Below are 14,975 nucleotides of genomic sequence, written 5' to 3' on the forward strand. Positions count from 1 at the left end.
GTAAGCCTATAAATTATTTTATATAAAATATTTATAAATAATCATTTAAGGTTGTATAGCTTTTAGCTATTGAGTTATATTCAATCACAGAATTATATAAATGTGATGAATACTTTTTGGTTTGACATTTTTATAATAAAAGTAGAGGAAGAATATTTTTGAATTTGACATGGGAATTGTGAATCTGGGTTGAAAAGCGGAAGATAATGGATGATTGTAACAAAACTGGAAAAATAAATATTGTAAACTATATTAAATATTGTTAATTATTTGACGTTCCTATATACTTGAAGCTGGGTCTTCATATATAACCCAAGTAAATTCACATGTAATGTAATAAGTTTATTTGTTATTTATTTATATAGGTAGTCGGTATGAAAAGGGCGGATCGTATGTGATAACCAACATAGGCGTTGTAAGAAATATAAGCTAATGCAATCTTGGAAAGTTATGATGTCCTTGAAATTATACTTATGATATTAAATATTTAAAAAAAAACATTCTATTTATCAGTTTAATGTTTTTTTTTTAGAAATTTGTGCAGAGTATTAAAATATACAGTTATAATCCTTAATATTTCTCCACGCATGTCTCAAAATAGCTGACGAACAATATGTAAATCATTATAACGATGACAGGAACATTTCAAGATAAACCAATCCTGACGTCGCAATATTATGTCAAATATTTATAACTCAGACTCAGAACAAAGTTTTACTTATAGAATTATAGACCTAATACATATGAAGATAGAGGCGTGTAACGCGTGTATATCATGAATGTAATTTCGTACACAGTATTGAATAAGAATGCAATTTGAAATTTGTACAGTAAAAAGCAATATTAATATTTGAATACATATTTGAGTTTACCACTGTCGCCAGGCCTGCCGTGGGTGACCCCAGATCCTCCTCCCATCGGATGATCAGGGCTTGCTAGGCTATAGCCCTGATTCGCCCGACCTCCGCCGACCCTGGACGGTCGCCGCCGTTCATCGCCTCCGCCCGGAACCGGTACACCTCTGCGAGCACCTCCGCTTGGAGTTCCCAAGGTGGATCACCCGCGAGAAGTGTCGCCGCAGTCCATGACACCGTACGGTACCCTTTTATACCTCTCACTGCTATGATCCTCTGCGGTTTCCGCAAGAGAGCCCGATTGCCAGCGGTGAGGGCGTCTATCCAAATCGGGACACCGTACAGCGCCAATGACCTCACTACACCGGCATATAGTCGCCGGCATAGCGATCCCGGCCTTCCCACATTTGGTAGGAGGCGTCCCAGGGCGGCAGCGGCGTTGATGAGCTTCGGCCCGAGTTGAGCGAAATGCTGCCTGGAGCTCCATCGTCCGTCCAGGATCAGGGTCATGTACTTCACCTGGGCCTGCACCTTGATCACCGTCCCTCGAGGGGGTCCCCTTCGTGGACCGTGGAAAAGGAGTGCCTCCGTTTTCGAAATGGAGCTTGACGAGCTCTCGATCGACCTGGCCGAGAGACCACCTCGGCAGCGTAGTTGGCACCCTCTGGGGTTCCGTCAGCCTGCGAGAGGTGAAGATCTCAAATCGGATATAACGGTGGTCCGATAGTCTCCACCTCCTCCTCTACTCTCCAGTTCTGCACTCTGCGAGCCACTACAGGGGTGGCGAACGATACGTCCACCACGGAACCCCCCTGTTGGCGCACGCAGTTGTGAACCTGCCCCTTGTTGAGGAGGGACAGATTGGAGAGTAGGGCCCACGCTTGTACGGCCCTCCCTCGCGGATTCGTGGCAGGGTTGCCCCAGGCACGCGATTTTGCGTTTAGATCACCGAGAAGTACTGTCTGTTTCGACGACTGCCTGGTCACCGCAGCTCTGACCGAGCCGAGATAGATCTCGAACTCAGCCAGGCTTCGGTTCGCGGAGAAGTATATTCCGACTACCACGTACTCCTCCCACCCCACCACTACGTAGCCTGAGCCCCTCTCAATGAGTGAAAGGGGTGGACCTATTCCGCTTCTCGTGAGGACCGCTACGGTGCCGTCCACGTCCCCTAACCAATGAGTTAAGGGAGGAACGTAATAGGGTTCGCAGGCCACAGCCAGGTCGATTCCTCACTCCGCCATGGACTGCAGCAGTAGGTCCTGAGCCCCGGCGCATTGGTTGAGATTCGTCTAAAGGAAGCTGAAGTCTGCGCTCATACTGACATTGCAGCTTCTTCCTCGGCCTGGCGCCGTCCAACGTTGGTGGTGGTCTGGGTATCTAGGACCACCTTACCTTTCGTGATGGGGGGGGTTCCCCTCCCTCGACCCCATCACGTGCCCGGAGAGCTTGCCAGCGTCTGAGCACACTGCGCAGCGCAGCTTCCCGGTGCATGCAGCCGATTTGTGGCCATCAACGCCGCACCGGTAGCAAAAGCCTCCTCGTTCCGCACTGAATGGGCAGAGCACCTTTATATGGCCAAGGCCCATACAAGTAATAATATATATATATATATATACATATATTATTAAAGACCTATTCCACGACAACAAAAACCAATCCTTAAACAAAACAAGTGTCCATATACAAAGCAAAAGGTCCAGATGTTACGCGTCTGAGATAACGAAAACCAGTTTACAAGCCAGGTGTCAAATCGTAAAATCTTATCGCAATATTCAACACAACCCCAGTCGAAGAGGTCCGAACGGCGAATCAATTACTCTATAGCCTATTCCAATGGAAGAAGGAAAAAAGATAAACAAATCTTAGATTTACGTATTTCATGCGATTTGCTAATAACTCCGCTATATTGTGCATTACTAAGAGTTTATAATTAATGTACCTTTATTTATAATACAACACTATAACACTTAACTACTTATTTTCACTTTAATTTTACTTCCAGTTTCGTTGGCGTTCAAAACGCCATTTTTTCGTAAATCCATAGTAAATATCATAGATTAATTAAGCTCTCAACCAATGATATTGCGTCAATTTGCTATCAAATGTTGTTTATTTGACTTTTTTCCTGTTATGGTTGCAATGGAGTGTAGTTCACTGATAAGGCTGGATTACAATAATATAAACATTGCTGTTTCTACCCAGAGACTTGTAAATTTTCTTAACATTTATTAAAAACTTTTCTTTTGTCTACTGAGACATTTTAACTTAACGATTATTAATAGGTTCAATCAAGTGATTGCAAAAAAAACAACCTGTCTCCTTTACGGGTTTTAACCCGTGTAGCAAGTGTTGGATTAAGCTTTAGCTTATTCCAACACTTGCTACAATGCAGAATGTTGGATTGATATGTGGTATCCGACAGGTGAAGATTTTCTCCCGATGTCTCGTTAGACCAGGTTACACCAGGCACGATATGAAATATAAACAAAAATTTTGAACATGAAAATATAATCGTGCTTGCCACTGTTTTAAACCATAATATACAATTAAAATTTATGTTTAACTACAAAATTTTTGTATATAAAATATATTTGATTAAAGATAAGTTATTTTTGTTAATTTAATTAAATAAAGTACTAAAAAGGTGACAATTTTTCTTTTTTATCATTTTCCATTTTCGAAATTTTATAATTAATATAATTGAGAGCATTAACTACATATAATCTATAGTTTACAATCTCGCGAGATAGATTATAATCTAACGCTATTTTATGGTAATATATATAAAAAAAAACTAACCTCTAAAATCATTAATAATACAATATAAAATAACTATTCACTCTGAATTTATTATTCACACTCAAAGATATACGTGACAGATTAATCAACATTTAATTTTCAAAAATTTAGTATTAGTTTCAAGTGTAACTTAATAAATTAAAATAAATTGGCACCGTTCGTATATTCTGCAACTATGTGTGTATAGCTCACTGGTTTTGATTACAATTGCTTGAAATACATACTCAAAGATGGCTGTCTCCTTTAAACAAAAGACGACATCGAAAATAGTTTACTTGAATTAAGCTGCACCACAAGTTTATTTTAAGTTGCTGTTGATTCTTTTTCGTATTCTCTATTCCAACTACAAGAGGAGAAAATCCAAATAAATAAAATTTGACAGCTAATTGACGCGATGTCTTTGGTTGATTAATTTGACTTTGTGACCAGCTTGATTAATCTACGACATTCACTTATGGATTTGCGAAAAAATGGCGTTTTGAACGTTGATGAGACTGTTATCGGAATTTTGGAAGTAAAATTAAAGTGGATTTAAGTAGTTAAGTTTAATAGTGTCGTATTATAAATAAAGATATATTAATAATAAACTCTCAGTAGTGCACAATATAGCCGAATTCTTAAGATATACGTAAATCTAAGGTTTGTTTATCTTTTTCCTACATCCATCGGAATAGAATATACGTCGGTTTGTTCTAATCCCCGTTAAATGAATGAGTTTAATTTGACAGCGGAGATGAAGCCTGTCAAACGTTCGTCTTCAACCATATATGCAACAACTCGCACTTAAATTACTCCAAGCGGAACGACCATGTTAACCGATACTACTCCTCTCTTGTGGGTAGTAATGTGTTGTCATTTAATACACCAGCTTCATCAGCCTTTCTGTTATTCTGCATTATTTTTCCAACATCTTCAATGATCATCATTTTATTTCAGCCAGTTTACAAATAACTTTAATGAATTATACAGCTAAAACTCTCTCATGAATAACCTCGTCCATTGCTGAAAACTGTATAAAAACACGTTCATTCGTTTTTGAGGTTATTGCGGCGACTTTTAAATGGACTATCGAACGATTTTTTTTTTCTGTAAATGGATCAATAACTTCTGAGATTAACGCAACCAAACAAACAAATGGTACTGGTTCATAATATTAGTATACTAGGCTAATTATGTCGATACAATCTTTAATTGATATATTTGTTATAATGAATATTATTATCACGGTATAAGATCTGTTACTATTCTACTTCCGGATTCCAAACCGCCAAATTAAGCCTTAAGATATAGAAGACATATTCGTCCATAAACATTGTTAGAATTTTAAATCATTCCTTATATAATCATTGCACCTGCACTTTACAATACAACCGTTCAAATTGTTATTTAAAATTAAATATCCAAAGACTGGGATAACCCAGTCTTGTAAACCCAGTTTGATTTTCACGTTACACGAGAAATTCTTGTCTAACAAAGAATTCTTTGCGCAACATATGAAAGCGCGGTGATTGGTTCACGTTTTGCTACTCTATTTTATGGATAGATCGCGGTTTTCCTTCGTGAATCATTAATGCCATTTTATTCTTAGCATGCCCTAGTTTTTCGTCATTTGCATTCCAAACACCTATTTCGTCTTAATCCCTCGAGATAAGGATTTGAAAGTTAAGAATTCCAGTCTTTCGTAAACGAACGGTATTCTAAACTTAAAACTAATTTCTTTTCATTTAAAATTCAGAAGTAAAATTTTCCACACGAGTGCGAAACGCAACGAACAGTCGTTTCAATCCAATTTGCACGTATCTCTACATTAGTTCGCCTTTAAACTGTTAAAGTAAACTCGGAGTCTTTTTATTACCACAAGTGCGAAACCATTCAATGAAGAGAAATGAGACTGTCGGACACCTAGCAGGTTTAATAAGTTCAGTTTAAATTACTGTTTTTTTTTAAGAAATTACTTCATAGTACACTTATCGAATTGGTTGAAACTATTATTAATATTCGCTATAACCATCATTTGCTATAACAATTTAAAAAGTTGTAAAACAAATAAATATCATCACTAGTCATTAGAAAGCAATTCGCTAATTGTGAACACATTTTCAATTTAATAAGAAACGATATTAAGTATATCGATATGAATGGAGCGGGAAATTTATTGCAATTTTTCCAATTACTTAGACAATGGCGGTGCATGTATGAAAAGTAGTATTGCACATTATGAAAACGTTTACATAATGTAAGCGAGTACTGTTTTTTCAGTAAATTAAACTGTCAATATTATAAATATCGATTTAAACGAGTACATTATGTTACATTTGTAATCTAATCGAATGTTTGAGTGAAATGAAACGTTCATTGCTTAAAATAATGTTGGATGAATAACATAATACATTGTAGTTGTATTCGTCTTCTTGTACTTCAGTTTGAGTACCTTTTTTTTTTTTTTAAATAAACCTCTTCCAGAAAACAACGGGCAACGGTACAAACACCTTATTCCTCACTATAATTACTTTTTTTTTGTTATAAAATTGTACACAAGTAAAACTTACCAGTATCACTAATATTATAAATGTAAAACTTTGGATGGATGTTTGTTTGTAACTCTCTCCAGAAACTCTCCAGAACAGCTGAACGGATCTGAATTATATTTGGAAAAGAGATATATTCTGAAATAGCATATAGTTTACTTTTTATCCTCCTCCTGCCCGCTGGATAATTGTCTTTTTCGTTATTTTTTTTTCTACTTAAAACTATCAAGACGCCATTTTGTTTTTGGTGTGTAGTGAAGTCCCTGGATGAGTTAAATTTAACACTGCAGTTGACACAGCATTAATATTTCTCCCGTTCGAAGTCACAATGTCTATCTAGTAATAATGTATTATAATTATATGAGGTCAATGTAGGGAAGTCCATTTGAAAAGGAATTCCGTTTACATGTTCATAACGCTCGGACATGCAGTTATCTATGCAGCAAATCTTACGAGTACATCTTGATCTGTAAAGCAAAATATAACGTTTCTATTATTAATTAAATAACAAAGATAAGCTATATTGTTTTATAAAAATGACTTTTCTCTTTTATTATATTAAAGTATTCAATACGTATATGTACCTAAATAAAATTTCGTTTTTCAAATTTTTGCCGTTGTATATTTTTATCTTCGATAATAATTCGTATTTGCTGACTTTACACAACATGACATTAAATTGCAAACCAAAAAACCGTTTCCTTCGTATTTTTCGGTCGGTTGACGAAAAAACACAAGTGAGATCCGAAGACGACTCTTACCATATTGCACTGCTAGTTCTGCTGTGATAGACTGGCAATTTCTTTAAATTTATATTGTTAAACTAGCGACCCGCCCCGGCTTCGCACATTCACAATGCTGGTGCTAAATATACTACAAAATGTCCTTATATAAACCGTTCACAGTTTTTCAGTCAGACAATACAAACCGATATGTGTCTGCGTTTAAAATCTGTAATTAGAAACTATATTGCATATATTATACATATAAACCTTCCTCTTGAATCACTCTATCCATCAAAAAACCGCAGCTCAATTCGTTGTGTAATTATAAAGATCATAACATACACAAGGACAGACAGACAGCTGTAAGCGACTTTGTTTTATACTATGTAATGATACAGACAATAGCAGCGTATGTGAAATTAGACTATTAGTGAGTAAAATGATAAGTTCTAAATGTATCTATCTAAATCTAATATACCTTTGACCCAAACGAAATTTGTAGTAAATTGGTAAAGGGTATTATCAAATTAAACTACTTTCTGTATTGATTTTATTTTACTTACCTTTCCCAAAGTTCAATCAAATCCTTGTATTATAAATTTTTATTTTAATAATTTTAAATAAATATAAAATTATATATATATATATGTAACGATCACTAGTCACTATGACTTATTTAAAAATTATAATTTACCGCTGAAAACTAATTTGGTTCGATAATTTTTCATTTACGTTACTTGAAATTATATTTTGTTTCCAAAATTTACAAAAATATTAAATAAATAAATGCTTACTATATGTTTCTTATGCTTTCCATATTATATATTTAAAGAAAGCAGAAAGAGCTTACCACCACGCTGTTTCAAAGAGCATTGTTGGATACACACAAATTTGTCCCTGACACTTTCTGGTTTCCTCATGATGTTTTCAGGTCTTTATCGTAAGCTAGAAAAAAAAGTAAAGTAAAATATTTTAAATGTCCCACTGTTAGGCAAAGGCGTCATTTCCATTTTGAGGACAAGGTTGTGCAAGTAAATAAAAGAATGCAAGATAATATGAAACATTGTTTGAAAACATAAATTTTAAACACAAATAATTGAAATAAACAAACCGTTCCACCACTTGTCACAATTAGTATAACACGTGGAAAACGCTGACGGCGTCCGCAAACGTGATCTAAGAAAAACAACCGAGTGTCTATTTAATTTTTTTTAAGTCACAATAAGTTAATTTTCATAAATTATCAGGCAATTAATTTCTTAACAAATTCTCCATAAAAGATTATAAAACTTACCACAGATTATTATAATTATTATTTGTTTTATATCAATATCCGGAATCCATCTTGATTCAAGCACCGATCTTTCTGTCTTAAATCAGCTTTTCCTACTTCCTCTCCGTTAATGGCGAGCCCTTGCTTGCTTTAAAATTGTTACTAGATTACGCATTGGGTGACGTTTTGTCATTATAGCGTCGTTACAAATTGCCAGATTGCCATTAATTGTCAACTTGTTAGAATCAATCGATGGAATCGTAACATACTCGTTGGTATTTCGGCGTTTTCCTATTCTACAAACGCAACGATTCGATTGCCGTTCAGTTTAAGTTGGATAGGAATAAAATCAGGATCGTATCGTAAACGATATGTACGATATAAATAAGTAGAATTGTAAAAACCTTAGTTACGATTGAGCAGAGGTTAATGTTTGTGAGGAATAGTCAAACTTAAAAAGATAGTAGAATTGCCCACAGTTCGCGTGAAGAACTGTGCCACCTACTTACTAATGAAAGCGCGTCCCGCTTCTTTTTCTCGCTGGTAAAACGCATTACGCGTGTCCCCCGTATGAAGTGGGGGGATATGTGGGACTCGGCGGTAAAAAACCAGCGGTACCCTCGCCGTCTTTTCGGTATACGCCATAGGATCGCTTTCGCATGTTACCGTGACGAGCGCGCGACTCCACGTCAACAATTAATTGTGTTTATAAGAATGTAAAGCGAGTTTGAATATTTTGCTCGATTACGACTAATAAATAAACAATATTTTATTTTATAAACCCAAAACATTCAATGCGAAATATTTATTAATATATCTCATAATAACATAAACATAATCAGCCTGTAAATTTCCTACTGCTGGGCTAAGGCCTCCTCTCCCGTTGAGGAGAAGGTATGGAGTATATTCCACCACGCTGCTCCAATGCGGGTTGGTGGAATACACATGTGGCAGAATTTGTTTGAAATTAGACACATGCAGGTTTCCTCACGATGTTTTCCTTCACCGCCGAGCACGAGATGAATTATAAACAAATTAAGCACATGTAAATTCAGCGGTGCCTGCCTGGTTTTGAACCCGAAATCATCGGTTAAGATGCACGCGTTCTAACCACTGGGCCATCTCGGCTCAAATATATCTCACCAAATCTAATTTTTAATAAAAAAATTAAAATCTCTAAATGTTAATTCAAATGTACCCACTTTTAAAATAATTTAAATTTGCTTTATATTGCGAAATGTTTATCAAAAATATTTTTTAATAAAATTTATTAATTTCGTAATTTCAATTATTACTACAAATAAAAATTCTTTATTAATTTCACCAAGTATACAATAAGTATCCCTAGATCGCTATAATTATTAAATTATAGCGTTAGAGATTTATTATTAAAATAGTATTTAAATTATTATAAACAAATATGTATTTTTTATGATGGGAATGAATAAAGACAATTTTAAGTAAAATTTTATTAGAGCTGAAGTTTGGAACAGATGTTAATAATCAAATGACGTAACATTTTAGTTGAGGATTTCGGGAATAATCACAGGGACAGGCACAATAGGAGCTACGATGATAGGCTCCGGCTCGATGATCACAGGAGCGACATTAACGGATTCGGACTAGACATCTGATTCCTCGGGGATGATCACAGGAGCGACTATGATGGGCTCAGGTTCAGCGGCGGATTCCTCGGGGATGATCACAGGAGCGACTATGATGGGCTCAGGTTCAGCGGCGGATTCCTCGGGGATGATCACAGGAGCGACTATGACGGGCTCAGGTTCAGCGGCGGATTCCTCCGGAATAATAACAGGAGCGACGATTACTGGATCAGGCTCGGCCATAGGTTCCTCAGGAATGATCACAGGAGCAACGATGACTGGGTCGGTTTCTTCGATTGTGTCCTCAGGAATGATTACAGGAGCCACAATAACAGGATCAACTTCGGGATGATCGACGGACACGGGTTTGTCAGAGCCAGACTTAACGTTAACGATGATCTGGACTAGAGGTGAGTTCACAGGCGAGGGAACGATGGCAGGTCCAACAGAGATGGGTTCGTAATCATCTTCCACGATTGCGGGTCCAACGGAGATAGACTCGTTTTCAATAACTTCAGGTACGACGATGCCGGGTATAGCGAAACGCGCGGGGCCAGCAACGGCCACGGCAATGCAAGCGGCAGCAATCAGGAATATTTTCATTTTGACTATAAGGAAAATATGAAAAGTATAATAACAGAGTATAAATGGTTCCGCTCCTGGAATAAGGCCTTGACTCTGCTTGAGAAGAAAATCTTATTCCACGATACTGATCCAATGTGAATCAGTACACATGTGGCAGATTATCATCTGACACGTGCAAGTTTCCTCACGATGTTTTCCTTCACCGCCGAGCACGAGATGAAATACAAATACGACATAAGCACATGAAAATTCATTGGAGCTTGTTCGGGCTTGACACAATTCATTGGGATCCACAATCTTTGGTCAAGATTTCGGTTCAACAAAGAAAATATAAAAACAATTTACTTTTTTTGTTATGGTTTTAAGACATTAATTATTATATGTTAATTATTATTCGAGTTCAAATATTTAAAATTATTATAATAGACTCGATTTAAAAAAAAAAAGAAATTATTCATTTAAAAAATAATAATACTCACTCTGTGTTGTTTTGCAGTATTTGAAAACTATAGATACTTAGGCAAACGACTAGAGTTTTATACTTAATTTTATCTCAATTTGATATTGTAAAAATAATAGATAAAATTTTAAATAATCTGTATCATATAAGCGTAATCCCCTATACAGAGAATTGAGATTATAGGCTACAAGTTTTCTCGTAATTATATTCATTTTATCTAAGGTTTTTAGAAATAAAGTTAAGTTTAATTCTAATGAATATTAAAATACTATTTGTGTTTATGTGCATAATTTTAGAATTAATATGGTCCTTATAATTATAATATGTAAAACAAGAGTATATAATATTATGTTAAATATATTTTTTGTGATATACCTTAAATTTTCTATCGTATAGATTTGTCTTCGGCTGCACGTTAAAGCGCGTCCTTCCGCTTAAAATTATCATCGGTATGCATTATACTTAGTGAGTGACGCTCGATGTGTTCGTGTGCATGAGACGACTAAGTAGAGACAGTTAAGAAATATACATTAGATTATATTTATTAAGTTTCTTTAACAAAAACGCCGACGATTTAAATTTTAGGTGAACGCCTTTGTGAGTGAATTAGATCTATATAAAGTTTTAGGGTCGGTGATCGGTAATCGGTAGGAATATATTTAAATGTTTGGAACAACACATACACACACACACATGGGAGATATATAGGGTAAACGAAAACCAAAGTACAGTGTAGCATCATCATATTCATCGACAGACAACAATGGAATAGTATTAAATATTCCAAAAGGTTATAAATAATAATTATTTCCCTAAATTTATATACGTGTTTGGATAAACTGTGAGTGTGTGAGTACTTTAGTAATTAGTATGACGTGTGGTGAGTGTCAAGCGTAGCTGTCACGCACACTAAGATAATCAAGTTGGCACGTTTGTTTTAATTATTTTCTAGTGTGACGCTCTATATATCTAAACATATAATAGGTATTTTTACACGTCTATTACTTTATTGCATATTTTTCCGTATTTCACTTTCATTTGACGTTTTATCTAATTACATTCCTTACGTTACCTTTATCTCAATTTTCGCTAAAAAATAAATGAAAACGGAAACGTGAACAGATCGTAGTACCACTTACTAAAATAAACAAGCTGAAACCAATCGTAAGCTTAATAGAGTTTTTATTAATCCGATGTAAACATAGCCCTTATACTAAAGGACATAAAGGTTACAATCGAATGTTATCTTTTATATTCTCGTTCTGAAGCTTTAACCCAAATTCGAATTGGTTTATAAGCGTGTTTTATTTTGCAACAATTTTTTTTTTTTATTTTAATGTTCAACGAGCACATCAAGATTAGGAAAAATTGTCGCCAAAGTATTTTGGTTGCATTTGTTTCTCGCTTTGAAAACACGGTAAATTGTATTTTGTACTTTTGTCTTTTAGCGTTTGAAGCTGAGATTATCATTTTTTGTGGGTCTGCGAATTATTGTTGACTCTAATCCCCTTTACAATATCACTGGACGGGGAAGCAAGTCATATATATTCAAACCAGATGTTGGGGGCTCACTTAAGGGCTCAGAATATGTGCGTCCTAAGGGTGGATCCTGTGAGGCGGATCGTTATTGTCAGTTATTTTAGTACCTTGTATACGAAAAAGATAACAAAGTTCATAAGTTTAATTATATAATGTTTCTTTTAAGGCATAATGAGAGACAGGTTAATTAAGTTCTTTATCAAATTTGCCAAGAAAATACGTAATAACTTACCCATCGTGACGCAATCGTCTGTTCTTGTCTCCAGTTTAATTTTTAAATTCAAATAATTTCTTTAATTTTATTTTATTCCTATTTTAAATGTACAGTCAGACAAATTCCAATCCACCTCGCATTGACCTAAACATGCTTTACATTGCAATATACATTGGTATCAATATTATCCTAACACCAAGTAAAATATACCTTCTAATTTTAAGTGTTTAAAAATTTACGTTTTGCATAAAATGTTTTTAAGATGTTACGTCGTTATTTTTTATAAAAGCATATCTATGGATGTGCTTGCGCTAAGATGCATTTGCAAAACTCCCGAGGGAATAAGCTTGCTGTCCTAATGCCGGTGTCGTGCAATCGATGGCCCTCTAAGGGGTGCCCGTTTAATTTTACAGATCATCGTCCGACCACAGAACTAAGCTCAAGGGTCCGCAGAAGCGCAGCTAAAACAGTTTACGCAAGGGTTTAAATGGCTAAGAATTCCAACGCCCCGCGCCTTTTTGACTAATATCTGCAGGAATAAAAAATTGTATCTATCAAACTTTTCTATTAGCTTCACTTGCCACACAAGTTAATCCGAAAAGGTACTATCCACTCATCAGATTCTACCGCCAAACAGCAATAAGCATCGTTGTTTGTTAGTTTTATAGGTAATTGTACCAGTGTAAGTATATACAGCCAGAACGGACATAACATCTTAGCACCCAAGTTTAATGGATGTAAGATATGGTTAATATTTGTTATAGCGCCAGTGTCTATAGGCGGTGGTCACCTCTAACCATCAGGTCTCCCATTTACTTCTGCATAACAGAACATACCAAAGGGTAATTAACTTCGTTAGAAATAAGTACTACGTGAATTTATCTAAAATTATTGGTAAAATTATCCTGATGTTTATTCAGAAAATTGGCCACAGATTATACTGTTGCAGTTTTTTCTATACATGTTTTAACACTTGCGATATTAGAGTAGCAGTAACATTAAGCTGACTTGCTTAATAGCTGCACATGAGATCTTCTGAAAGAAATTCCCTGAATCATAGTTTAATCGCAATTGCTTAAAAGATGTGAGAACATAGGACCAATGTGAGAAACATCTTTATTTTGAAATATATTAAGATTTTTTCAAATTTTTATATTATCAAAAGTAGCTTCAAGAATTTGAATAGCTTATTAAATATATATTTTCTAATCAAAATTAATAACTTATTCAAATTAAGGGTTTTTTTACGGGCCATTGGCCTCATGGAAAGTAGTCACCACTACACATAGACACGAAGACTAGACTGTAAGAAATTTTAATGATGTATCGAGCATATCCAATATGCCACTAACCTTGGGAACTATATTATCATGTCCGTTGTGCCTGTAGTTCCACTGGCTCACTCACCCAAAATACGGAACGCAGCAATATAAAATGTTGCTGCTTAGCGATATAATATATGACGAGTGGATGGTACCTACCCAGACGGGCTTGCACAAAGACCTACCACCAAGTAAAAATCAACCACTTAGTATTGCTGTATTCCGTTTATGTATAAATACATATTTTTTAACACTTTTATAACATGTGAACTTACCTTTAGTACGATATTTTCAATTTTAAACTTTATGACCTCTTTTATTATTTATTCTCAGTAAATAGAATTTGTAAAATTTCCGAAGAAAATATTAGAGATATGATAACGTAAGACATAACTAGATTAATAAATATTTATTACTAGCGACCCGCCCCCGCCTTCGCACGGGTGCAATGCTGATACTAAATATACTACAGAATGTCTTACAACGATCACAATTTTTTCAGTCATTAGACAATACACACCGCTATGTCCCTGTGTTTTAAATTTGTAATATCTTCGAAAATATTCATTTAAGTTACATGCAATTTATTTATGGTACTTAATTGGATAAGGATTAATGCTGTATTGCTTAAAATCGCTTCGAAAATCTAATTCTTGATCTATCTCGTAGGGTTCAGCCAACGTTTGCAATGTAAGCGCAAAAAAATGTGTTTATTTACGACATCTCTTCAGAAATCCCTAAAATAATCAGTGTTTCTCTACTATATTGTGCATGTATTATACATATAAACCTTCCTCTTGAATCAATCTATCTGTTAATAAAAACCGCGTCAAAATCCGTTGTGTATTTTAAAGATCAAAGCATGCACGGGGACAGACAGCGGTAAACGACTTTGTTTAATACTATGTAAAGATAATTATACTATATTACCCTCCATTCCAGTAGTTTTATATTGTAGTATACCGCATAAGGTATAACCTACACCTTAAGGTGTACACCTTAAGGTATAACCTGTTCGATTTAAAAATCGTTTTATCAGATTTAGTTGGTGCTGGTATATCATCCTCGT

At 35.2% G+C, this 14,975-nt stretch overlaps 2 protein-coding genes across 3 annotated transcripts in view; one reads left to right on the forward strand and one right to left on the reverse strand.

Moving 5' to 3' along the window:
• LOC113393943 (prolactin-releasing peptide receptor-like) overlaps positions 1 to 14,975 on the forward strand; it is a 639,527-nt gene that overhangs the window by 37,672 nt on the left and 586,880 nt on the right. The gene's annotated exons all lie outside the window — the stretch shown is intronic.
• LOC113393944 (magnetosome-associated protein MamJ-like) lies at positions 9,680 to 10,389 on the reverse strand. Its single transcript, XM_064217313.1, has one exon. The coding sequence runs from the start codon at positions 10,387 to 10,389 to the stop codon at positions 9,805 to 9,807; it is 585 nt and encodes a 194-aa protein (XP_064073383.1). The 3' UTR covers positions 9,680 to 9,804.

Source organism: Vanessa tameamea, chromosome 16 (assembly GCF_037043105.1).
Source record: "Vanessa tameamea isolate UH-Manoa-2023 chromosome 16, ilVanTame1 primary haplotype, whole genome shotgun sequence".
NCBI classification, from domain to species: domain Eukaryota; kingdom Metazoa; phylum Arthropoda; class Insecta; order Lepidoptera; family Nymphalidae; genus Vanessa; species Vanessa tameamea.

What these genes read in the sequence shown, in the direction of transcription:
- LOC113393944 (XM_064217313.1), bottom strand. Translation starts at nt 10,389, where the DNA reads ATGAAAATATTCCTGATTGCTGCCGCTTGCATTGCCGTGGCCGTTGCT.